We start from the raw sequence: 26979 nt of genomic DNA, 5'->3' as shown, positions 1-26979 counted from the left end.
TCAAATGTATGCATAATTTAACGAAAAGCAACCGTTGCTTATGTGACCAATTTGGAAGTTTCTAATACAATGCTCATCTTTACTGTGGTACCTAGATATCTGCATCTTATCTTTTCGCTTAGTTCACTGACTCCCAAATGAGCGTTGCTAATACATTTTGCTAAATATTTATTTAAATTGAACCCGTTTTCATATAGTCAAACTTCAAAAACATCACACCATATTATTATGTGTGATATGCTTAAATTAGCATACCAACTGGAATCGTTCGCTTATGAAACGATTTTGGCATTTTATGACTATCTGCAAAATACTAGCCGAACAATGGATTACATCTGAACAGCCGGTAGAGATCGAAAGAGACGAAATCGCCCCGTTGGCTGCATTAACATGCGAGGACACTGCTCGCCAAAATATGCGGTAGGTACAACCACAGATCAGTGTTGGTGTTACATAAGATTGCATACTAACTACCAGTTGGTGGGAAAATGAGAATAGAAAACAAGACACTTACCTTCAGCTTGTTGGACAGCTCACCGGCGCTGGCTAACGCGTCCCCGAACGTGGACGGTGGCAGTGCATAGCTTGACCGCGTCCCGATGTAGAGCAGTGACAATATTAGCAACTTCAACATTGTGTACATTTCTTCACGCGCATTACTTCTCCCGCGAGCTGGATGTCGACGATTTGCTCCTGAAGATGATGTTCAAGTTCGACTCTTTTCAACCGTCGTTTCGTGACGCTGCTGGCGGAGATGGAATACTTAGGAAATTAACACACATAAGCTTTGCTGAACGTGTTCGAAGTGATGTTTCGAAGTGTTTTTCGCGCCATTTAAATGTTCACATGCTATCGCCACGCTGCGTTTGGTCATTGTAAATGAGTTGCGAACATAATTTCCAATTATTGCGTTTATTTATCGATTCGTTCGTGTTTCAATTTTTCTTTTACATCTTGTGTTCAGTGGTTCATTCTTTTGTCTTCGACGGTACCCTCATTAGAAGAGATTAAATATCATCCCACACAGAATCGGCTTATACTGATGAAATTGAGGTCGAGCATGAGATCAATTTTATTTTGATCGTTATAGAAGTCATTTTCCGAATCGCCGCCATGGGACGGTATGTGGGTCGGTAATTTAAAATTGCTTGAATTAAACATGGTGTTTCTTTTCAAGATTTCACGATACGGGCACAAAATTGAAATAGATGTCTATGCATTTTTTGTCCATTTCACCATGTAGCAATCTCCGGTGTAATAATGCCGATATGAGTGCATGTGAAATGAGCTTAAAATTCTCATTAAAATAACTTGAGCCCTGGTTTGGAAAAAAACTGAGAATTATGAACCATAATTACGTTTACCAAACCTCCTTTTATTTCTAAGAATTTTCCAAATGAATGAGGTGTTTAAGGCAGTTACCAATCATTTTACTTTCTTTTACATTTCATTTTAACTTTGACTAAACCGTTAGTTTTTAAACAACTCTCGAGATGGACGGTCTGCAGGCCCGTAGCCGGAATTGTGTTTCGAAAGGGGCTTTAAAAAATTATTGTACAAATCTTTTCATTACGATGACTTAAGATAGTCACTAAAACTAAGTGAACTTTTGAAAAGTTCCTAATGGAAACAATTTCAACAATAGAAACTAAAATTGCTAAAAAACTAAATTGTCACAAGAAGGCAAATCGACAAATTGTGGATGTTTGATTTGATTTTTATTATTTATTTACAAGTTACAATTTACTCTAGCACACAAATGGATATTCTAGAGTTCAAAGTATTTACGAGCAAGTCGAAAATGACATTCCTTGACGGTGCTGGAAAATGCAAGATGTTCTAAACTACGCGTTTAAAGGGTATAGATGAAGCGAAATTGAAATGAGTAGAAAAATGTCCATAAATGGTTAAAACGAAAGGAATTTCGAAATCTTCACAAAATCTTCTTAATAAGCAAGCGATTTGTAGTTGCGCAGAAACGATTCAACTTCTATTTTCTTGATCCGGCGTCCTGCAACTAATACCATTTCTATGGCATCATGCTAACACAATTTTTTGATCTATTTAAATGAAACGATTTTCATGACTGGTAGATCAGAGCCCCATTCAGGAAGGATTTTTGGTGTCAATAGGATCAAAATATATATATTTCAATGACATAATCAACTAAGAAAATTGCTCAGAATTTAATCTATTTAAGAAAATTGCCCAGAAATTGTCCACAAATCGAAACAAAATCACCTAACACTGATTACTTATATCTTCTAATTTGCGTAAAATTTGTTGAATGTATTTATGACATCACAAAAAAACTAGAAATTATAAATATGAATAATTTCCACATCTTTTGCTTCCGACACGTGGAAAGGAACACATCGCACTTAATTCCCCTGTGCGGAACAGTAAGTAAGGTGACATACCAACTTTCTATGATCATTTCGGTTACACTTCCTAAGTCAAATCGTCGCTTCGTAAAACAAGTATATTTACACTAATCTGTTCAAAAATTGGTTTGATTTCCACATAAAAATACTTTGCTCTAATTTTCTCCACAATTACCATAAAGATTGGAAGATGTTCGACTACTTGAAAAAAGATGTAATGTCTATTTTATTACAGGTTCATATTACCGCACAATTTGAGAAACAGTTTTAATTGAAGTTGTTCCACCTAGCGCATTAAAGACCTACGGATAACGAAGACGTAAGGGTCTTTCGAAAATGAGAAAATCAGAGCGCAATTCCGAAAGCACGGGAGTTTAATTTTATTGAATCATTTTTCTCTTTTCTTCTCACATTCTGAAAACATGAAATCGAAACAATAATCCCAACTTATTGACCTATAGATTCAACTGGTTACACCATTTTAGTCGCTCTCCGTGATTGCCTACTGTTGTCTGTTCGCTGTGTGATCACCTCGTTTTCGAACATAAACATAAACTGGAAACCATGTAAAGCAACTAAAATGCTGCTACTGGTTGCAATATTTAGTTTATTATGATTAATTGACTAATATGTGATTTCGCATCAGTTGGCATCCGATGGAAAGTAAAGCCAAATCACGACAGTTAGTCCTACCGCTACTGTGTGGGTTTCTGCATATCAGCAAAGTTAATAAAATAGGAGTACGGAACGCATTACCTGCACAAGCATGAAATTAAGTGTTAATATAAATATTATTGCTTTAAAATGGCACGAAAACTGCTTCTTGGCTATATTGTTATCAGCAAATTTAAATGTTTTTGGCCTAGCACGCTCGAGTGAGATGCGTGGTGTTTATACAAAGCGTACAGTGCACTATCCTATAACAGAAATGCAATTTGCGTATAATTGAAAAGCTTGTCATTTAAATAACTAACTTTTTTCTGACCAATGTCTAGCATGATATCACAGTTTTGTTAAACTGGGCAATCACCAGCGATATAGTTTCATTTTTGGAAAGCTTTTGTGCTCAGTTTTCTATAAAACTATAACTTTTTTATTATACAATTATTTTATTTGATTTGGTTCAATGCGTTAGCTACGGGGAACCAGCGGTCTTTTATATAAATGGTCATTAATTCATATCTCGTAAACTTCCACTTCCTGATTTAATTCTTAATTAATTAATTGCCCTTACGGGTCACGAGTATGGACTTCCGCAATGATGGTACTGGTTGTTAATTTTGATATACTTGACGCCACTTTTGCCGTCAATATTACCTGAACAGCAACCACAAATTTAGAAATTGTTTGTGGTTCAGGTAATGGTCTTAGATACTGTGGATGTGCAAAGATGTAATGCGGTAAAGGCGACTTCTATGAGCATAATCTCCATTGTCACCTTCAGCAAATATTTAATATCCCGAATACCTTATGTGTCCTATGCGAAAGGTCGGAAGTCAATAGCCTCCGTATTTAACCGGAGCACCGCCTCTTGCTTCTGTGACTCACTCATTTCAACAGATCAACACTACAAGAATGAAAGCAACAGTTTCTTTAGTTTTTCCGACTAGTCACACAATATGAAAGGAACTGTTTTTGTTACATTCAGCATACCGAGTAGGTATCGTGACCTTTGCCTTTGGTGGCTCGAAATAGCAATCTTTTTCAACATTCTTTCAATGCTTGGTCAAACCAAACAAGATACAAACTTGTGACGAGTCACCGAAAAACATGTTTTTTTCTTAAATTTATTTCTGAAAAATTTTGGGAGGTGCTTTAGCCTTCTTTCTCGTATACTGCGCGACCTCTCCCCAAGAATTGTTCATTTGGCGCATGCGAATGAACGCAAAAACACCGTCTTATACCAAGACGCAAAAAAAAAATAAACTAATGCTTGAGCGTTTTTTCAAAACGTCATATCTGCAATGAGTTACTCTCTTTGTTTATTTTCTCTTCTGTTAATAATTCGGTCACTTTAACATTTATCCCTCATCTCTTTGCATAATATGCTAGTTAAAACCACCGTCTTTCGATCTGTACTGTAAAATAAGTGAAAAGTGTTATAGTGACGCCGTAAAAATCGAAAGAGAAAGTAAACAAAGAGAGTAACTCATTGCAGATATGACGTTTTGAAAAAACGCTCAAGAATGATGGTTGTTGGACGCCAAAACTGGAGAAAGTTTGATAAACAGCTGAAAATGTTTGCACAGCATCAACGACGTTACCGCCTTCTACACTCTAAAAATTACATAGCGAATTATAGCCCTCAACTGTAAATAATCGCGATCACGCTCTTAACAGATTGGGTTCCCAGTGGGTCGTTTGGGTTTTTATATATGTTGTCCATGTATGATATGACGGATTTAACCATCCGCAGACGCGACCATGCGGTCATTTTTAATAGATTTTCAATTTTTGAAGTGAACTGGAAAAAAGAAGAAATGACCTTTCCAACTCTATGCTATTTTATGTTCTTTTATTAAAAATGTTGTGTAGTTTTGGGACAACAATACGAACGTGCCAATTATTTTGCGATTTTTTCATGAAAAATATGAACTTGCTGAACATTTTTATAAAGAAGCGTTTTTAATTTAATTTCATTCCGCTTTTTACGACTTACTTATCATCAAAATCGGTTGAAAAGTGTCGGAGTGAATTTTTTTTCCAAATTAGAAATTTTCTCGCATGAACTTTTAAGGTGTTAGTGAGATATTGTCGCACACTGTGGGATTCTATAATTAGTCAAAAAAAATTTTTTGTCATAGATCAAGATTTTTAAGAGTATACATGTTTCATACATAATTTTGTGCTGCATTTGATGAGATCTTCAACCTATACTAGGTCACTTGAAAAGTTCAATATCACTGTAGCATCGTGTAATCCAATCCATTTATATAGAATATTCGACAATTCTGATTTCTTCATACGCTTATTTTGTTCATGCAGCTCATTTAGATTGATAGTGTTATAATTATATCAACGAGATCTGTTATCCGTTATATTATTCGCTGATTAAAAAACCTGACAACTCGAAAAAAAAGTTCATTCGAAAATGTATCTCATCGAACCAATGAATCAGTAAACAAAGACAGCTATCGCAACCGAGTCTTCCATATTACACAAACGATAGTTATCTCATTTGCCGATCAAAGCTCTCAGAAATTTTCGCACTTTTCTCTTCTCTTCATCTGCTTGCTTACTTGGTCGTATTTTTGTGCACTATTACTTAATCTTGAAAGCTCTGTTATTAGCACATTTTTGTGTGTTGTCTTTCTTCTCTGAGTGCACCACGAACCTCTGTTGATTGAAATTTTCTACTTTTCAGTCACTTGGCGCTGGCAAATTCACTACCGAGTTTTACGCGCTTCCGCCTGTCCAATACGCCAAATAGATATGAATCACAAGCAATATGTTGGCGAACGTCCTAATGAAGTTTGGTGATATTTAATTATAATTGGATTCACTTCTTTCACGACTTTTAATACATGTTCAGCATAAATATAACCTTTATCGGGCTACTTCCATTCCATGCTCGTATATTTATTTACTTGCCAAAATTTAACTCTTAAATTCCCGATCACGCCGCGACGTTTTCCAATATCGTTATTACTAGCTGTTGTCAGAAAGGCACTACAAGTCGGTAACACTACAAAAAGCACCACAAATCCGACCGGCCCAGCTGACTGCTGGCGAGAAACTGAGAGGCTTACTCGATGCGTGTGCTCAGTATACTACGCCTCGTAGTGGTGCAGCGCGTCGGCTTGTTGATGGCGGTAGTATCTCTTGGGACTATCAAAGACCGATCTTACGATAGTAACTGATTTTTGCCATGCTGTCGGGTCACGCTCTTAAATTTCCTCGCGGAACTGTTACGCTTTAACTCAACCGGTGGCACATATAAAGGTGGTGTGATAGTGTATAGACGTCGGTCCAGTCTAACAATAAGTACTGGCCACGTGCTAGCATCAAATGGACATCGTTTCTTGCGGTCGAAATATTTAAATTGGCTCTTTCAAATATATTCTGCAGATTTTACTATAATATTACTATCTCACCCAAAGCGGCGCGTTCAGATTTGCTGTTTTTGGGCTCACAGTCTCATTCCCAAAAGCAATCCTTTTTGAACATTGAGCTGTTCGCGCACGCTCACGGAAAAAAATCGATGAAACACCTAAACAAACTTTGTAAGTATTTGGCTTTATATCTTTCTTCTACAGCTTACTTTCCCCCCACCCGACCACTACAAGCAATCTCTGATGCTGCCGCACTGCATTTTGATTTGTTCCATTCTTTTCTCCTCCTGCTATAAATATAGCTCATATCTGAAACTTCTGGTGAAAAACCCTGCCATCAGATATCTAGGAAATAGAGCGGACACACATGACTTCTGATTGATAAACACACCTCTTTGCACACCGTACCATGACGACATGTACTCCTCTCGTTGAGTAGTAAAATGACATATATAAGCCTCACACTAATGATGAATGAGATATTATCGTTTGGCTCTCCGCCGCAGCGTCGGTTTTTCAGCATCGTCATTGATGTGTTTTGCTTTTGTACCATTTTACCGCTGCTTATTAAATATTCCGTTTGTATTGGGATTTTCGATTGATTGACACCGGTGTAGTGGATTGCACTGGTTTTGCACTTTCTAGCAGAAGTGTCAATGGAACATACCCAGTTTTCTGCACTTCTGCTAGAAAGTGCAAAAACGGTGCAGTTTCAGTGCACTTCACTACACCGGTGTCAATCAATCGAAAACCCTATATGCATGTGTTCGGAACTAAGCCTTAAAGTTGAACAGAGAATGGGCAAAAATCGAAAACGCAGTTTTTTCCACACCGTGTGTTAGATTTTCATAACAATCAATCAGCAGTACTGTAGCAAGCAACATTCTTCATAGGCTGATTAATTTTTATGAAGATTTTTATTTGATTTTCTATTTTTTAGAGTTATTCAAAATATTTGCTTGTAAGTATAATTTGCACACAGTAACTGCTGTAACAGTAGCGTTACGTGTTACCAACGTATTACAGGTCAGATTTTTTTTTTTTCATTTCAATTTCCGCTCCATTTCAACTTTCACTCTTCCAAATAATTGAACTTTTTCAAAAACATCGAAATTTCATTTCATTCCGTTCCTAGACCATTCTTTCAACTTTAAGAATCATTTGATATTTTTTAAATTGGTTGAAAATTCGCAAAATGATTGCGTTTTTTGTGAAAAAAAAGTCAACAGTGCGATTTTTTCACTTTTTTTGTTCCAACCAGATTATGTATCATAATTTTAAAAAATTCGCACTTTCACCTACATAGTTGGTTTTGCAACGATGAAAATGATATATTATACATTTCTTTTGTTTGCATTTTTACCTGTGAAAATTGCGATCAAACGCATGGGGTACTTTTGTACCCTAGTGTAACGTTCTAGGGTTAATTAAAGAAATTCGCTGTGAAATTTGTGATAAAGTTTGTGTTTCCCCAAGCAACCTTAAGCATTGTGCCATTGCACAATATTGGCTATACATTTGCACTAATATTGCATTGTAACTCCATTATAGCATTAACAATTCAAAAAGCTCTATATTAGCATCATTTATGCATACATGCACAGTCGAAATATAGCACTATCGCTTAGTCTGTATACGTATATGAAGCTGATATAACGCGTACATGCGTCAGGGATTTTAAAAGCATGTACGCTTTTCATGTGCATTTTGTGCCATTATAGAGCAAATAGAAAGGTTTCAGCGTGAACAAAACACTTTTTTTTTCGATTTTTTTAGAAATTTGGGTGAAGCGAATTAATCAAAACTTATGTACAATATAATCATTGCATCAAACGTTTCAAAAATCCATTTTCTATATGGTTCGTTCAACAATAGTGGCGTTTTTCGATACTCGATACATATCATACATACAAACAACGGGTTGTTAAGAACGATCACCAGATTTTTGAAGCGACATGAACAGATATACGAATAACCAGAGCAATATTAACCTCTCGCACTAAAGTACACTGTAGTATACAAATCTCTAATATAGGATACACGGAAGGTATTGGAAATAGTAACTAAAAGGAGTATGGTAGTATAGTAGTTGAATTATAATGGGAGAGTATATCAGTAGTATTCCCAATATGGTGAGTGTTGTATGAATTGTTTGGAAATGGTACCGAAGATTTCTAGAATGGTAAATAAATACAGGGGAAGCATTTTGTAGAACGTCTCTTGAAAAAAAACACGATTAGCGATGTTAACTGCCATTCAAAGACTGCTTAACCGTTTTTTTAAACTTTGCAAACACATTCTATGAAAAAATACCTAACTCCAATGTTGAGTTTTCGAGATATTTTTTCAATACATTTTACATACATACAAACAACGGATTGTTAAGAACAGTCACCATACGAGAATATGCTTTCTTCCATATACACTGAGACAACATATCATTTAAATTTTAAGAACCATACAGTTTATGTTAACATACATATTGTAGATCTAGCGATGCCCAAATGGTTAAAAAAAATCTCTACCCTTTCACACCTTTTCTATTCTATCGATTGCTTAAGTTTTATTTTGTTACACCCATCCTCTGAAGAAAGCTTCGTTGACATACTAAGTGGATTGTCGCTTCAACCAATTGAGCTCATCATGCACGGAAAGTCCTTCAAATAACAAATATATTATCTTTATTTTATATGAATAGTTTGGAAATAATTCAAAATATTTCTGGAACGGTATTTATTCATACCATTAGCTACCTTGAGATGATATTATGCTGCCCAGATTTACTAGAAACATGAAGCATGTGATAAAAATGTTGAACTTATTACCGCAAGTGTGCGAATGAAAGTGCGGAAACGCAAATAGAACTGCGCTGTTACATTGAATCGTCTTGGTGTCTATTACGCACTTATGTATTATCCAACGAAGAATAAGTGCGCCTCATACATGAAAACGATTCAATGTAAAACCGCACTTTTATAAGAAAAATCGCACTTTCATGGAGTCCAGTTTTAAATACCATGAATAATATTTATTAATGAAACGGGCATTGTAATGTGTATTGTTGCAGTATGTCTAAATATTCTGGTTACGATTGAAAACTGGAAAATCCAACCAGCGACAATCGTATTTTCTCTGGTTCTAAACAATGGAATCACGTCGAAAGTAGTGCGCTGTTTTCGTACAATGATGCGCTATCCAGCGCACTACTTCCGACATCATGGATTAGCACTAAACAGGAGAAAAACCGATTGTCGCTGGATGGATTTTCCAGCGCTCAACTGCAACCAGAATATGATAACAACTGTTGGCTGCACTGCGAACCTTGCTAGCGGGACACAAGAGCAGGGATACCAGGTATATTTTTCAAATGTCTTTGCATTGCATAAAAATGTCTTCATTTGTCTTCAACGGCCAGATTAGAGGTTATTGATTTTGAGCTAGAATTCTGCCAGAAATCAGTCAGACATCCGAACAAATTTGTCTTTAAAATGAAAAACACGTCTTCACAACATTTCAAATGTTTTCAAAATTAAGACAAATCTTCAAATCTGGCATCCCTGAACAAGAGAGGCAAGTAAACCAAAAATTAAAAACCAGTTGTCTCGTCCTGTCTTAGCTCTAAACCATCAAAGCGCAACTTTCCTGAAGTACCTTTTGTGAAATCGGTAACTGCTCACTAACTTTTAAGTTATTTTCAAGTAGCGTGCATATGTACACGAGGTTACAATTTATTTATGAAGAATAATTCTTGCTAATAGCCCCTCGGCACAACCAACAAACACATGTTATTCAGTAAACAGCTGTAATCTGATTGATTTAGAAAAGTTTCGGTTTGCAATCTGTAATTTTTTAATTACCCGTGCGATAACCTGTTGGTTTTACCATTACTCAGGTCAAGGATAGTGGTTTAACTTCACACAATGGTAAAAGTAGAAAAACTTAGCTCAATTGAAGACTCCGGTAAGCTGTTAGGAAAGCTATCTAGTTATAGACCTTGACTTGAAAAATTTCTGTAACAAATTTACGTTCTGCTTACAAATAAATTGCAAATTTAGATGAATCCTATTTTATTCAATCATACAGGGAGTGATTCGGATGACGATATTTCCCAGCAGGAGCCTTTGGCATTTTCAACGCAAATGTCCCCCAACGAGAACAAACAAATTGACAGTTCGGAAGACGAAACTGCATCAGAGGAGTCAGAAGACAACCAACCAGTTTCTCAGTCTAGTGCTTCGTTTACACCTAAAACTGTCAAAGACACTATGCAAAAGTACCTCACCAAGTTCCCAAATGTTCGTGTTAGTAAACTCAAGTATAGCGTCGATGTTGACCTAACAGATCCCGACGATGAAATTTGGCTAGTCAAATGTCCAGTTTCTGTAGATGCCAAGAAATTTTTGTCAAATGCAAAACTGAATTCGAGCTCATTCGAGCATGTAAGCCAAATTGAATCCCCCAGCCAGGTACGACTTGAGGCATTCGTATCCAAAAACTCTTCGAAGAAACCAGCCACCATTCTTTCCGGAACAGATTTTAAATCTTTCGTTCCAATCGGTACGATTCAAATCAGGGAAACGCTCGAAACTGCTGAGGTACCACAACCGCACAAGCAGGAATCTGAGGATGAAGTGCCTTTTCCAGAGATAATTCGCGAGCGACATCCTTTACTGGGACTGAACTATAAGTCCGCCCTTAAGTTGCCGAAACACGTGAAGAAATCCCTCTCAGTGGCTCAACAACGAGCGAACAAGTTCTATTTCGAAAAGTCTAGCGGCAATTCAGTGGAACACGTCGGTAAAAGGAAGCGAAACGACACCGGCGAACTGTCCGCAGATTGTAGCACCGCTGACGTTGTAAAGATGATCTTAAAACAGGAGGCACAGTTTCCAGCTAGAAAAAAGACAAAAAAAGGGAAAGAGAAGACTGTAGCGGAAGACGATCTTTCTTGGTTGCAAAACATTTAATGCAAATATAAATGCTTTAGAAAATTAGTTAAATGTTTGGATTTCTATTGAGAATAGCATATAACCCTAGTCACAAGTATCCACATAATTATTTATATAGGATTTAACCAAAATTTGATTTTGTTGTACAGATTAGTAGATTAGAGATGATCTGGTTCAGGATTTTGGACCCGAAGGGTATGGAAAAACGAAAATGGTTATATTCTATTGATGAACGAACCACCTTGGAAATGGTATTTATTAAATAAAATTTGATAAAATGGTTGGCACATGGTAGACATTTATGCGGGATAATATCGAACATAAGTATCATCGTTTTTTTTTTTTCATATTCTACCATACAAACAATGGGTTTTTTTTTAAGAACGGCCACCAGATTGAAATATGCTTTTCCCACATACATTTTGACCACATCATTCAAGCACCATACAGTTTAGGGTCACATGCATACTTTAGATCTAGCGATGCCTAAAGTATTATGGTGAAAAAAGAAATCCTTTTCAATTCTGTTGATTGCAGTTTTATTTTATTGCACACCAGCATCTGAAGCAAGCTTCGCCGAAAACCAGTTTTCAGGCTACTGGTGACCAATTAGCGGAAAACCGGTTTTCAACGAAAACCATTTTTCACGCAAGTGAAGAAATTGGCCGTAAGGGCTTTATCCACAATAGATCTAAATACTGGTCGAAGTGTTTCGTCTCCAACAAAAAGAGCTTTATCCAGTTGAGCTATCGCCGTAATATTGTAAGGAAGGTTTTTTGATCATAGGTTTTTGGGGCATTGTAAAGACATACGTATAACAAAGACCACCATGGCAATATTAACCTCTGGCACAAAAGTACGATGTAGTATACAATTCTTCAATATATACACGGAAGGTATGGGTAGTATCCGCAATTTAATGAGTATTATATGAATAGTTTGGAAATAGTTAAAAACGTTTCTGGAATAGTGTAACAAACGAGACTTAAACAAAAAATATGCAAACTCTGTAAATTTTATAGTTTATTTTCAGTGTACACGAAGAACTAAATTTATGCATCGATAGCATGTTTTTCTATCTGTCTCTCCTTTCATCTACTGTGAATTTTATGCATTGAACATATTCGGTCTATTCTTTCATTGAAAGCCTATACACCAAGTTATTACAGGAAATGCATATAAATCATACCAGAAAAACGAGACCGGAATAGAAAATATGCAAACTCTGCATATTTTAGTATCTCGGTGTGCATTCTAGTACTACCCTTCGGTAACCTACATGTAACCTCATACGAAACTCGTCCAATGCACGACCTTCGTCGGACCAACGTTGGACGACGTCCAAGATATCGATTGCTTACACGGTAAAAAATTGTCACGTCTAATGCAAATGATGTTGGACTTGAATTAGTTTATCATGTATCACTAACAATTGAAGTGATTTAGCATTGATTTTCTAAGGATTTATAACTCGTATCAAAATGACCTGGTCTTTGAAAGCTATTTAATAGAAATGATCTTTAAATTGAAATGAATATCCGTTGAATTCGCACCACTGTACTAATCTATTGAATTTGAGTTGTTCCATCTTTAATTACAAGTGTCAAAACACTAAAGTCTTTAATCGACTACAAACGTATGCTCGGAAATAGGAGCAAAAATGGAAAACTTGCATTTCCAAAGTAATGAAGAACGTGAGTATTGTATATTTTACTTGTGGTTAATTTATTATTTGTTCTCAGGTAATCCATAATGGGATATACCGTGAGAAATACGTATATAGTTAAATGCAAGATCTATTAGAATCAATGTGTAACACATTTCAAATGAAGTTGATTTCGTAGTGCTTTGAAATGATCCATTCCAACAGATTGACAGATCGCATTGAAATGTTGGGCAAGTAGTGCGAAATCAACTGCAAATCACTTTCCATCAACGTGAGAATTTTTTACCGTGTACATTCACTTTATCGTCATTTTTGTTTACATTTAATTATTCGTCTTTTTTCCAATTTTTTCTGAATTCTGAATCTTCAAAATAATTAAATTAATATTTTTCCTTAGGTACCTGATTTTTTTTTTACAAAAAATACGTTATCTATTATTGGTATACTTACAAATTAAAATCAATCGCATGTGAGTTTTTATTGACGAAAGGTAAGTAAGCTTCCACGTATTTTTGATATTTTTAAGCAATATGGTACGTATAATTAAAAAAATTTTCCTTTATTTTTAGACCATGGTCATATTGTATATTGTATTCACAATTATCAACACATGGATAATTCTGGCGGTTGAAGGAGATTGCGGTTGTAATAAACTCAAGCGAGAATCGCAAGACGAAAGTGGACCCTCAGAACAAGTCATTTTTCCCGGTCGTGAAAATAAACAAAACCAACATGACGGTCTTCTTGGGCTAGTACAAGAGATGAGCCGCATTCCTGGAGGAAAACATACCGTAGGAACAAATGAACCGTTTTTTCATACCGACCGAGAAGGTCCCGAACGAGATGTAATCATAAAAGATTTTTATTTGGATTGGTACGAAGTTTCGAATCAAAAGTTTAAGAATTTCGTGGAGCAAACAGATTACGTTACCGAAGCAGAGAAATTTGGCGATAGTTTTGTTTTCCAGGAGTTCTTAAGTGATGAAGTTAGAGAGAAATACCAGGACTTCCGCGTGGCCGCCGCTCTTTGGTGGTATAAGATAAAAGGAGCTAGTTGGCGGTTTCCCGAAGGTGATGCGACCAAAGGAATCGAAGATCGTTTGGATCACCCAGTTGTTCACGTGTCCTGGAATGATGCTGTCGCCTATTGTGCGTGGAAGGGGAAACGTCTTCCAACGGAAGCTGAATGGGAGGTTGCATGTCGCGGCGGCAGAAAACGAAAGCTGTTTCCCTGGGGCAACAAACTACTGCCGAAGGATGAGCATTACATGAACATTTGGCAGGGTGATTTTCCCGAGAACAATCTTGCTGAGGACGGTAGCGTGGGTACATGCCGCGTTGATAAGTTTCCACAAAATGCGTTCAATTTGTACAATATCGTCGGCAACGTTTGGGAGTGGACGTCAGATTTGTGGGATGAGCACGAGAAGGCAAAACCTCCGAATCGGGTGAAAAAGGGTGGATCCTACTTGTGCCATGAATCTTACTGTTACAGATACAGATGTGCTGCGCGATCGCAAAACACCGAGGACAGCTCAGCAGGGAATTTAGGGTTTCGCTGTGCTGTGGATGCTGAATGATTGCTCGTCGTCGCCGATGTTGTTGCGAAATAGAATAACTATTATGTGAGTGATAAATAAACTGTATACACTACATAGTAATCATAACGTTTGTTTCGGTACTTAATTCTTGTTGCGGTGTTCATCCAGAGCAAAACATCTAGTTCATGTTTACTTCGGTTTGCTACTAGAAGTAGAAAATAGAGAAACGTTTACAGGAATGGTTTTCTGGCTGTTTGTTTAGGAGGACTTCTAATTGCTCAGGGTACTAAAACAAACCTATTACAGAACTTTTGCGCAAAGGCTTTTTTGTATGCATTGACAACGGGCCTCCTCAGGAGCACACTGACTTTGGCTACGATCTTATAGGTAGGTACATCAATAGAAATTTGGGCACCTACACTAAAGAAACGCTGTTTCTTTTGGCTAGCGCCGCATGAGGACAATTTGCCCCTGCTGTGAATCTCGCCGATCCAGCAACAGAACTTGTATCGTTAATGTTGCCATTCTTGCTGCAAACTCTAAGTTGGAGGCATGCATTTCCCCGGCTTCATTTTTTTTTTATCAAAAAGTGCATCAGCGGGCTTCTTGAGCCACTTCGGTGAGTCTTCGAGCAATCTGGAATATTCCCTGTTAGAAAGCAGCCCTCATGTTTCTAGTTTATGAAAAGGGAAATCGAACAATGATTATTATTGAGGAATCGGGTGTTTAATTGCCGTATCAAAGCAATATTCCACCTGGTTGTTTTAGACTTTAGACCCTATTTTATTTCCCTGCAAGCACAACACTCAATGTCAATGTCAATGTCTCATGTATATATGGAACCCCATATAACATTGGACAATTATGCTTATAACGGCAGTACATTGCAGACTATCAACACAGTTTTATAAAAGGCAAACAAAGTCTCAATATGTCGTTGCTTTTATCCAAAACCGCGTCTGAGAATATTTAACATGTCGATAAATTCTAGAAACAGTGAATGCTTGTTATTTCTGTATTGAGTTAATGCCAATCGTCAGCGTCATACAAGGGATCTTCCATAGATGAAGTAGCATTATATGGGGGAGGGGGGAGTTTTGCATTTTGTGATGATGTGTGACGACGGAGGGGAAGGGGTCATGTCAGGCTACGTAGCTTGTTTAAAGGGGAATAACTTACATCTTTATTCATTTAAAAAAAATACGGGGACAGGGGGGAGAGTTACCGTCAAGCTACGTAATTACCAGGGGGAGTATTTAGAGGTTTGTGACGAAATGCGAGGATGGGGGAGGTGGGTGTTAAAAATTACTCAAAAAATGCTACGTCATTTATGGATGGTCCCCAAAATAAACTGGAAGTGTCCTTACCCGTATAAATAAATACCATTCGGAACCATTTTTCAATTTTCCATACAATACTTAGCATATTGGGAATACTATTAAGATATTTCATCGTTATAATTCAACTATTAAACTACCATACTTCTTTTAGTTACTATTTCCAATATCTTATATGTATCCTACATTGAAGATTTGTAAACTACCTACATTTTACTTTTGTGCCAGAGGTTAATATTGCTTTGGTGGTCTCTGTCATACACATATCTGTTTACCATCTTCCAAAAGCCTGGAGTTTAACATGACCAAAAATCCTCGTCTTACAATATTGCGGCGACAGCTCAATTGGATAAAAGTATCAGTGCACTTAGCTTTCTTCAGAAGATGGCGTGTAACAAAATAAAACTCCATCTATCGATAGAATCGTAAAAGTGTGAAAAGGAAGAGATGTTTTTCTCCACCAAATATTTTATGCATCGCAAGATCTAAAATGTAAATGTCACTAGGGGTAGATCACTTGTGATGCATTTTAAAAAATCAGCTAAATTAAATGCATTTCTTTCCATCAAAATAGAAATTCGTAATGTATTTTGCGTTGCGTGCAATGTATTTTGCGTTGCGTGTAAGACGTCAAAACCCTACAAAAAATCAGCCGTACATTCAACAAAACGTCGAACAAAGTGAATCAGCGTAGGACGTTTGTAAAACGAAATTTTCTGCGAGGGAGTGCAAAGTTGATGCAAAAATGGAAATTAAATGCATTTTTTCTAATTTGATGCAAATTTGTTATACATTTCTAGAGTGATCTGCCCCTAGACATGTCACCACAATCTGTATTGTTCTTGAATGGTATGTTGTCAAAATCTTTATGGAAAAAAGCAGAGTGTATGTAAGGAGAGTGGAGACAACTGTCATGATTATCCGTCAGTGATATTCCAAACGAATAAACGACCTGTCAAAATACATGAATTTGACTCGTTTTGGAATGACACTGACAAATAATAATTGTTCCAATTTTGACAGTGTCGTCACTCTCCTTATATGCACTCAGGAAAAAAGCATATTGTGGTACGGTGACCGTTTTTAACAATCCGTTGTTTGTATGGTCGAGTATGGAAAAACGATAATGCTTATGTTCGAAATATCATTCCCGGCAATGATTATTCTATAGTTGATGAACCATATTGAGAATGGTTTATAGACGATTGATGAAATAGTTGGCATAATATTTAAGCGGGTACTCTGTGGGACAAATCACATTATATCAATGGAGATTTGCAGCATTCTAATAGCGAGAAAGGATTTCCTGTACATCATTATTGGTGATCATTGGATGAAAGCAAAAACAAGTATAGTCTGAACTTTGGTGGAATAACAGAAATCATTAACAGGTCACTGAGGGTAATCACATTTGCTCCATAAGGTCAACAGATGCACGAACAGATTGTCCTTGATTTCCACGACGTGAATAATAATGATGGTCATTTAGAAAACCTTTGCCTAGTTAGATTAATTATATGAAGAATAAAATGATTAATTTAAGCTGCAGCTTTCTAACTGAAAGAAAATATTTACCGTCGTTTTAAACTTTAGAACACGCTTTAAAAGATATGAGATGGTAGCCATATCATGTACTCCGATTTAAATGGAATTCAATAGCTATTTGGACTTTCGGAATTATGGGAAATGGCAAATGTGACCAAAGGGATCACTTTGTTCTATCTTCGAACTGAGTCGAGTGGTATGAGTCCTTTGATTCAAACGCAAAATATTTTTTTACTATGTTATATTTATTTTTAGTGTCGAAAAATTAAGGCAAAAACTTGTTTCTCTCCACCACGGGGAAAATGGTTTAAAACCACATTTACGCGTAAACGGCAAAAAACCATTTGATTGTGGAGATGCGTTTCGAGTTCCTCTCATCAGAATCCGAAAATTAATTAATGACAGGACTAAGCTAGCACCGGAATGCCGATTACGAAAACACGTCAATTCAGTGCTTAGCTTATTCCTGTTATTAAGTTATTGTCGCAGAATCCGAAGAGAAGAACTCGAAACGCATATAATGAGCTAATTTATTTTTTTGGGTAATTTCCTATGCTTTCGATACGTGCAAGGCAAACATTCCAATATCATACATTTTTATCACACCTTGAAGGAGCGTGAACACTTGTGTAATAGTCTAATTTAGTAGGAATTGTATAATAATTTCACCGTTGTAAAACCATGGCGAATAAAACGATATACGCGTAACATGGTAGGTACTAGTACTAAGAACAGATTCCATGCTTCAGTACCAGAAAAAAAAACACAAAAACAACAAACAACATGCGCTAGTCGGACTATTCACGCGCGGCTTAAAGCGCGAGTAAGATATTACCAAGATCACAATTCAGTCTTTCGGTAGAAGCACGTGCGAACGGATCGCGTTTTGTGAATGGCGTTCTCTTAATTAACAGCTCGAAGGAAACATAAGTTTTAACCGGTAAATATTTTAAACAATTTTTTACCATTTATGAAGCAAGTGTTTTTTTTTTGTGTAAAAGCGCATGAGTGACAAGAAGGAAACAGAAAAGGTTTATTCACTACAAAAAATTATATTCGAATTAAACTTACAACTTACAACTATAAGGTAAGTTATTATATCTTCAACAAACACATTACATCTTATTTTAATCGAACTTGAAAGTATCCATTATTGGGTTGAACTTTAATCTAACGTTCGAAGAAGCCTTGCCTTTTTCACTTGATCGATGTTAAATTTGCTGCTAACGAGAAGGCGCTTGTCAAACGATCAACAATGTGCAATATTTTACAACCGTCCATTTTAATATTTGCCGAGTCCCTTGCGATGCAGTGGTGATGCACTTGGGTGATCAATGTCGTACAACGTCTTCTAGTTGATATTTAACTTGCGTCAGGTTAGCGGCGAAGGGCAGAGGTAAAATAACTGACAAAGCCGTTTTGCGATTTTCAAGGTTGCAGCGAGCAAAAAGAAGAAAGCGAGGAATGCAATGAGCTATAATCCTAACAAAGAAAGCCTATAATTATAAAAAAAAACATTAATTAACATCTAACTAAAACTGAAAATAATTCACAAGTTAGAAACGCATATTTACAGCACTTTCTGGAGATTAAGGACTCAGCACGGAAAGTTGAATCATTAAATTTCCTCCTCAAAAAATGCTTATTTTTATCAAACTGAGATTTTGTTGGAAATAATTATTTGGTACTGCAGAAATACTCATAGTTCTTGTCCAGTGTAATATTTCCATGTTTTTTTTAAGAATTTCAAGTTATCCCTAGAAACTATATAAAACTACTAAAACACCTAATTTTTTATTAATAAAATTACTTGTTACATGATGTTTTATTATAAATCTTCTGTGAGAGCTCGGCGCCGAACAACGTTGAAACCATATAATATCTAGTCTTCTATGATTGTTTGCAGGGTAAATGTTATTAATAATTTTTATCTGGGAGCCGTTTGGTTCCTAATACTTAAACAGAAGAGTTCGCTATCGCTTTCTCATCAATTATATGTGGTGCCCTGTTCCAAAAAATATTTCAATCCATGTAGGAGTAAATTTCGTTTTTTTTTTATTTCACAGATTTTTGTGAATATTCATATAAATCAGAGATTTGTTTTGGAAACTATACACAAACACTTTATTTATCCTAGTCATATCAGATAATGGAAAGTTTGTTCTGCTCGAAAAAATGTAGCATCAGCGCAAATTTACTGGCATCGTCGAAAATTTTGAAATTTTTCGATTTCAACCAGTGACGCAACATCCGGTTCGGCTCTAACACTCATTTCGTTATACGAGCTGATGTATTGAACAACAACTAAAAAGCAATGATTGCATGAAGTAGAAAATTTGTTCATTAATCATTGGTAATTCCAGCAATCAGCCTTCCCCGTAATTAAATTTTTGCGTAAATGATGTTTAACGAGTATCTTCGCTATAATTGATTGATGAAAAAGTTTCTTGAAACTTTAATTATCATTGACATTGCAAACTAAGCGCACATTGGATATTGCGAAAAATATATTATTCGACTTTTCTTTCCATTCTACCAGTGAACGCGCGCCAACGAAATCGACTGTAGAAATTCGAATGGAACTTATAATAAACTAATGAAGCTGTCAGTGGCTGTGTTTTGTGTTTGAATATGCGATGAAATCGCATTCTGTTGTGGTCAGGGAACAAACTGATAATCTCGAATCTATTAAGTTGGTAAAGCCGCAACAACAGATTAATATCAATATTTATTGCGAGAGGTGCCAGCAGAAGAACTGCGAATTGATTGACATCAATTAGGGGTACTGCTCCCTAATACATCTTATAGACACTCATTGTAGGTACTTTTATCGAGCCAAACAATTTCGTTTTCAATAGGACTCACAACGTTGAAATTGAAATTATGGATACTCTAAAACTGCTGAGCAAGTTTTCGAGCCTTTTCCCCGTTTAAAAGAAGTACTAGCTAATACACATCGCGCGTTGCAGCGATGTGTATTAGCTGGCGGGCCGATAATCCCCAACCAATAGTACACAAACACGCTCCATAACAAATGCCTACCATGTACAAATTTTTACGGCAATCGGTTAAGCCGTTTGGGAGTCTATAAATCATATACATACAAATATTGACTTTTATATATATATAGATAGATAGATGGATAGAAGAAGAAGATAGATAGATGTGGTCCAGTGACGTCAGAAATTCGGATTGATGGGGGTTTTAATTAATGAATATTCGAAAATATTAGAATTTCTTGTAACTTTGATGACAGTCTACAGCAATAAGAATAAATATTTAACAGCTTGCAAGCCTCCCTAGATAACACTCGTTTATAATATGTTAATAAAGTCAAAGAATATCCGATTTTTAAACTGGTGTAAATGTTCGAAAGCTTTTGTTACAGCCATTATCGCATAATTTTGAAAACATCAACTTTGAAGGATTAACAGCTTCGAATAAATTTTCCAACATAAAACAGCACATCTTCTGATATAATAATTTGAGTAAATAATTCTTCTAGATGTAATTATAGAGAATTAACTCTTAAAACAATCATTTGAAACAATTTTGTTGAAGGTATGTATGAATGTGACATATATGCAGAATCTTGACTAAGAGATTAGCGAAGTAGTCGAAAATGCTGCCAAACGAATTGTCAAAAAGTGCAACCAAAAACATGTAGGTTCTGCGAGGGAACGTATAGAGGAAAGTCCATGCAATGCTTATGCGACCATCTGTAATGTCAGTTTGTATTCGTGGTTCGATGGACCAAACCATGAATCAAGAGGTGAAACAATATTGAGTTTAGGACAAGATCAAAGCCGATAATCGCGGTTTGTCAAAAATCTTACTAATTCCATCACATTAGGTAGATCAACGTCTTCTATATCTGTTAAACACATTGTTTCAAACGGTACGACTAGTGAGGGGCGCTTAACTCGATTTTTTGCTCCACTCGAACACGAGTATGGATTCTAATGTATTTATTAATAAGATGAATTAGAGATCAACTACCCTTTCAACATTACATTATTTCCCAATGCCTCATTTAACGGCAGTAGTCAATCAAAAAAGTTCTGTTGTAATTTACGACACCGAAATCGATTCCACAAGCACCAGAACAAGCACAAATGTCATAAGGACAGTGATTTTCTTCGGAACATTAAACAAGTTTATGACCAACCAAGTCGTATTTCAAAAAGGTCTGCTCCCTAGACCCGGTATAGGCACTACACACAGATGCATTGATACTCGCTTTCAAGCTGGACAGGCACTTGAAAAACACCTTCTTTTGTTGTCCTATACTGTTCACCTCTTTAGATGCTAGGAGTGCTTATACTGGCTAGAATTGTGTGCACAACATAATGCAATTTTCGCGCAAAGTCACAGCAATTACGAAACCTTACCTCTACTGCTTATCTTCACCATCACAGCCGTCGACCAAACTACGCGCCCCCTTGTCGTTGAATGTGATATTGAAGGCCCTTGCGAATGGACTGGAGGATGCAGGTGACCCATATTCTGCTGATTAATCATACCATGTGAAGCAACACGGCAAGACTCCGACGATGACGACCATCAGCCGTTGAACTTCACCGACATACCGGTTGCTATCATTTCGGTGTGTTGGCTTCTTTATTATTGTTTTGTGGTCATTTTTTCACTAGCGACTTAAACATTTATTTTCAAGAATGAAGGTCACCAAGCGAAAAAGGCCAGACTGGTGAAAATTAAAACAACGGCTGGGTTACACCTTTATAGCTCGATAATAATCTGAGTGGTTACCCTATTTTGACCGTAATTGGCAGAAAGCCCATTCAGCATGCATTCGATTGAATGTGTATAAACTAGTATCCAAATTTTTTCGTAGTTCCTAAGGGACAGTATATTTAGTAACAAAAGTGAGGTAAAATTAGCAAAAAGTTACTCGCGTTTGAGTGAAACGAAAGTTCGTTTCGGTTGCTCCTACTTTTATCTTACAATGTTAACCATATTGTGCCTTGCAGGATAATCGCTCGATATGCGATTATATGAAAGCTCAATCCAGATAGGCGCGTGATAGCCGCCTATATAAATTCATAGGCAGCTTTTTCTTTGCAGCTTTTGAAAAGCACAAAGCTAGTAGAAAAATAAACATTACAAGAGAAGATCCTCTACATTCATTTGCAATAGAGACTGATTATCGCTTCTATAGTTCGCTTATGTTCGACTGTCTCATTGTCTAGTGGCTCCACTGAAATCGGCTTGCGGAGCAACTGCGGCTATATTTGATGCGCCTTTCAGACGCCCGCAATGTGAGATTTTATTATAAGCGCGACAATAATGCGTTGATAATAGACAACGGCTTCAAAATGTTAGGGCAACAATGAGAACATGGTGAAAATGAGCTTCACACGCTATAAGTCTCGAGTGAAACGGTAACAGTAACAGATGGATAAAAACTATTGAACTGGTAGTCCTTCCTATGGTATAGAGAATTGGACTGTAAACGCATGTCATTGTCACATAGATTCAGTTTCGGAATCAATCAATAACAGCTAACGGGCTAATGGTCAAAACAGGTTTACTGCCTACCCTCGTGGTGTTTCACGTTTCCGAAAAAATAATGGTCAAGGTAGCTTCGAAAGCGAAACCTTGAAACTCAGCAGATTAGTTAATGGGTTAGATTGGCGAAAATATGACACGCAAAAAACTGGATATGAACTAGATTATGAAAGTGGAATCGAACGTGATCAATAAAAGAAACCATGGAACATAATTGGATTTATGAATATTACAAATTTTGCGCGCGTGAAATTTCAACTCCATGGTCTGCGTTGCTTGAGCTATGAACAAGAACATGAAAGTGTAAATGACTAGGGATATCTTCTCAATACGAGATCCTATGCACTAGGACGTAAAATTGATCGTGGTTGTTTTACTATAAATGAAAGAATCAGTTCATGAAACAAAAATGGATAAATGCCAAAAAAATCGAGGTTTCGAGCATTTCAAAGACATTTGCATCAAAAATACGAATTCGAATTCCGTTTGAAAAAAAAAATAGTTCGAGCTTATATGGAAATTTCATATGTGACCGAACGATTCAGTCTATATTTCCGGAACCGAACAGTACGAAATTTTATATTTCCGGAACCGAACAGTACGAAATTTTATAGAAATCTGTAGAAATAATATACCTTTCACTTGAGAAATTTTGTGAAATTCGGACCAACTGTCTCTGGGAAACTGATGTGAGTTTGTTAATTTTGAAAGATGGCCACTTTTTCCGGGCACTTCCGGAACGTCTGTGGTGGTCAATGCGACGTCAACATTCCATAAGGCATTATAGGGGAGAGTGAGGACACTTGATCCTTGGAGATATTTGTTGCCCTGGCTATATCTCATAATCTATACGCATAAAGTTATCAAAATATAAAAAGAAAATGAAATATTTGCTCGCTTATGATGTTTAAAAAACAAATCTGATGTATTATACTTGGGTTGGAAAAATTGTGTAATATTTTAGAAAATATGTGTTCAAATCCATCTCGAAGATCTTACAAATTTTTTGAACGGTTGTATGAGATCGTCGAACTAATTATTTATGAATATTTTCAGGTACGATTACTTTCTAAAGGCTTTTGTCTAGCAAAACACGTTTTTCGTATAAAAAGTTTCACCATACACATAAAAAAATTAAATTTTGTTCACCTCATATAACAGGTATCTTTGATCCTTGTAACACTGGGCAGTCTTGATCCCTACCATTAGTTCTCTTAAGCACTTTCAAAATGTATAGGAAGAGAAAAACGTCATTTTCATAAAGTAACTGGCACTATTATTTGATCTAAAATGTTTTTTTCCGTGAACAAATCATGGTATAAGTTATTAAAGATTGGAATAATCCAGTTAAACAGCACTGATTTACCGCAAATACTTGTCTTGACTTTCTACTGTGGTTAAAGTTGACTTTCTACTGTGGTTAAAGTTTGTATCTAAAAGGTAGTCTTATTAATGAATTTGTCAGGATAGGTGGTTAGCTGAACTTTCGTGTCTATAGGTCATAGTGCTTCGTTTCTTTAACCCTAGTAGGCGGGGGATCAAGTTACCACACGTTTTTACAAAAACCTTGTTTTGGCATGATTTTCAAAACTGTTCATATTACTGACAGGACATAGTATTCGGATTTACACATTATTCATAGCTCTTACAATTTGAATTGACTACAAAATGGCGAATTTTTCAATTAAAATTTATATTTCATTGAAAAGATGTGAGAAAAAAAGCAAAAGTGGGATCAAGTGTACCCACTCTCCCCTACTGAGAGAAATCCCACTACCAGGGAACTCTTAGTCGGAGTAGCGTTGTTCACCGCAGGATATTATACGGGTAGCTCTCGATAAATCTAGGAGCTAAATGGCCCAAGGAAGCGGGTCTCAGTGTCGGGAGAAATTCCTCCGTCAGGGAAACTCGCAGTCGGAGTAGAGTGAGTTCACCGCCGGGGACTATCCGAGCAGATCGTGATAAGGCTGGGAGTTGAATGACTCACGGGAACAGGAGCTAAATGGCTCATGGTATCAGCATCTGAATGGCTCACTGGGACAACATCTAAATATAGACGTAATTGAAAGAGACAAGATGCAAGAGAAGAACCGAGAGTCAAATCAAAGCTCAAAGGTCGAGCCATTTCATGAACCAAGTGAGGCTCTCAGATAGGGCAGAAGAAAGGTGCGACAAAAGCACAACGAGACCTCCCCCCACGAAGTAATACCTTGATGTAGTTCCGTGGGGAAGAAGGGCGAACAAAGAGTAATGAGTGTTTTAGTGGTTAGGCACGAAAATGAGTCGTGAGTCCCACACAGTGCCAATGAACTACAGGACAGGCTTTTGAAGCTTTGAATGTGCCATTTGAGACAATATATTCTGATCCCTGCGATTTTTTTGAACTTTCATATTGCTACGAAAGTCCATGCGTACTTGAAAACAGCAAGAAAACTTCTCTTGAATTAAAATTCGAATTGAACATCAATAAGACGAACGAAACGTAAATTCCTGGATGTCGGTTCGAACGTTGATCTATAGTAAACATTCTTTACTATGATTTATAAAAAAAAACCCTAGACATTTACCTTTCAGAGAAAAATTTGAATATTGAAATATAAAAGAATTAAAAAAAACGTAGACATCTTAAGTTCATCCGATTATATATTGTTTTAGATTTCATACCAAGAATGAAGTACACCAAGGCCATCAACCCACCGGACGAATATGTGTTTCGATTTCCGGATGAACTGCGCAGAGTAGCCGAGGAGGAACTGGGCGAAACGGATGACCGACGGGAGCACGCACTCACGATATTGCGTGATTGGGCAGAGAAGAATCCACGCATCGCAAAGATGAGAATGGGTCTGAACGCAACGTACAATAGTTTATGAGTAAACATTTATACAATTTATTTTACAGATTCTGTCTTTCTATTGAAGTTTCTACGGGCCAAAAAATTCTGCATTCCGGTCGTACAGGAAAACATTGAGAGGTTTCTTCTTTTGAGGCACACTAAAGATGAGCTGTTGTTCAGAAATCTTGATTGTCGTCAGCCGAATCTGTCGAAACTGTTGGACCTGGGCTTCATGTTTGCCCTGCCCAAGCGTGATAAAAACGGGCGTCGAATCTTTTTCTACCGGCCGGGAGTCTTCGATATGAACGAATTTACCAATGGCGATATGCTAAGAGTGGCAAGCATTTGTGTTGAAACACTGCTGGCCGATGAGGAAAACCAAATTCGAGGAGTGGTACACGCCGGTGTAGGAACTGGCATCGGCTTGCAATATTTAACGTTGTTCACGATTAAGGAAGCGGTCAGACTGGCTAAGAACGGGGAACGATTGGTCCCGATGAGACATCGAGAGATGCATGGCTGCAACATCAACCCGGCGCTGAAGATTGCCGTCGATTGGGGACTGTCTTTGATATCGGAAAAGCTGAGAAACCGAGTTCGATTGTACACGGACATCAAGGACATCCAGATGGACAAGAGTTTACTGCCGAAGGAATATGGTGGAGTGATGCCAGTAGCCGATATGATCAAATTGTGGAGAGAAGAAGTTGAAGCATATCGATCTACACTATTGAAGGACGATGAAATGGCAGTGCATTTGCACATGTACTCGGAAGCTGCCAGAAATGGATCAGTCAGTGCATTGAAACAGAGTCTTAATGGTTGCTCAGCAGCTACCGGAGACAACAGCACGTACGGATTGGCAGGAAGTTTCCGGAAACTGGAGGTTGATTGATTTTTTTTTATTAACCCTGATACCTGGAATGAAGCTGCAGTGGTTCTAATTTTAAAAAAAGATCAAATTCTATTGTCTGATCTACAGCGTATTGCTTTTATGTATAAAATGTTATATTTTGCTCTAAGCTGGGTATGCTCTTTTTCTGGTTAACGAAGTAAGATTTAGTTAAGCAGGATAAAAAATGTAGTTTTTTATATCATTCATCAATGAATAATTAAACAACATACACTAAAACCACAATA

General features: G+C 36.9%; 4 protein-coding genes across 14 annotated transcripts in view; 3 read left to right on the top strand and 1 right to left on the bottom strand.

Moving 5' to 3' along the window:
* LOC131676845 (juvenile hormone esterase) overlaps positions 1–6103 on the bottom strand; it is a 32661-nt gene extending 26558 nt beyond the window's left edge. The window contains exons 1-2 of one of the 6 annotated variants that reach the window (XM_058956209.1): positions 5624–6103; positions 515–762 (exon numbers count right to left, since the gene is read on the bottom strand). In XM_058956209.1, the coding sequence (XP_058812192.1) occupies positions 515–643 (129 nt within the window). In that variant the 5' untranslated portion in view covers positions 644–762; positions 5624–6103. The remainder of the gene's footprint in view (positions 1–514; positions 763–5623) is intronic. The other 5 variants (XM_058956212.1, XM_058956208.1, XM_058956210.1 and 2 more) reach the window with 5 other exon arrangements.
* A 3656-nt stretch (positions 6104–9759) lies between these two features.
* LOC131676844 (uncharacterized) lies at positions 9760–11430 on the top strand. Its single transcript, XM_058956207.1, has 2 exons — positions 9760–10396; positions 10520–11430. The coding sequence occupies exons 1-2, from the start codon at positions 10357–10359 to the stop codon at positions 11401–11403; spliced, it is 924 nt and encodes a 307-aa protein (XP_058812190.1). The 5' UTR covers positions 9760–10356; the 3' UTR covers positions 11404–11430.
* A 1951-nt stretch (positions 11431–13381) lies between these two features.
* On the top strand, positions 13382–14718 carry LOC131676840 (formylglycine-generating enzyme). The gene is made up of 2 exons (XM_058956195.1): positions 13382–13541; positions 13621–14718. Exon 2 carries the CDS (start codon positions 13624–13626, stop codon positions 14629–14631), a length of 1008 nt encoding a protein of 335 aa, XP_058812178.1. The 5' UTR covers positions 13382–13541; positions 13621–13623; the 3' UTR covers positions 14632–14718.
* Positions 14719–14755: 37 nt separating this feature from the next.
* LOC131676841 (alpha-tocopherol transfer protein-like) lies at positions 14756–26977 on the top strand. 6 transcript variants are annotated; one of them, XM_058956198.1, is made up of 4 exons: positions 18314–18414; positions 18476–18561; positions 25659–25847; positions 25905–26977. In XM_058956198.1, exons 3-4 carry the CDS (start codon positions 25673–25675, stop codon positions 26732–26734), a joined length of 1005 nt encoding a protein of 334 aa, XP_058812181.1. In that variant the 5' UTR covers positions 18314–18414; positions 18476–18561; positions 25659–25672; the 3' UTR covers positions 26735–26977. The 6 variants fall into 6 exon arrangements, with proteins under 6 accessions (XP_058812185.1, XP_058812181.1, XP_058812180.1 ...); XM_058956202.1 differs by lacking the exons at positions 18314–18414; positions 18476–18561 and adding an exon at positions 14756–14979; XM_058956197.1 differs by having other exon boundaries at positions 18316–18561.
* Positions 26978–26979: the final 2 nt, after the last annotated feature.

This window comes from Topomyia yanbarensis, chromosome 1 (genome assembly GCF_030247195.1).
Source record: "Topomyia yanbarensis strain Yona2022 chromosome 1, ASM3024719v1, whole genome shotgun sequence".
NCBI lineage: Eukaryota > Metazoa > Arthropoda > Insecta > Diptera > Culicidae > Topomyia > Topomyia yanbarensis.
This window is presented reverse-complemented; position numbering and strand designations above follow the sequence as displayed.

What these genes read in the sequence shown, in the direction of transcription:
- LOC131676844 (XM_058956207.1), top strand. Translation starts at nt 10,357, where the DNA reads ATGGTAAAAGTAGAAAAACTTAGCTCAATTGAAGACTCCG. An exon ending in TAGCTCAATTGAAGACTCCG is followed by an intron (nt 10,397 to 10,519) that starts GTAAGCTGTTAG and finishes TCAATCATACAG; the next exon opens with GGAGTGATTCGGATGACGAT.
- LOC131676840 (XM_058956195.1), top strand. Translation starts at nt 13,624, where the DNA reads ATGGTCATATTGTATATTGTATTCACAATTATCAACACATGGATAATT.
- LOC131676841 (XM_058956202.1), top strand. Translation starts at nt 25,673, where the DNA reads ATGAAGTACACCAAGGCCATCAACCCACCGGACGAATATGTGTTTCGA. An exon ending in CATCGCAAAGATGAGAATGG is followed by an intron (nt 25,848 to 25,904) that starts GTCTGAACGCAA and finishes TTTATTTTACAG; the next exon opens with ATTCTGTCTTTCTATTGAAG.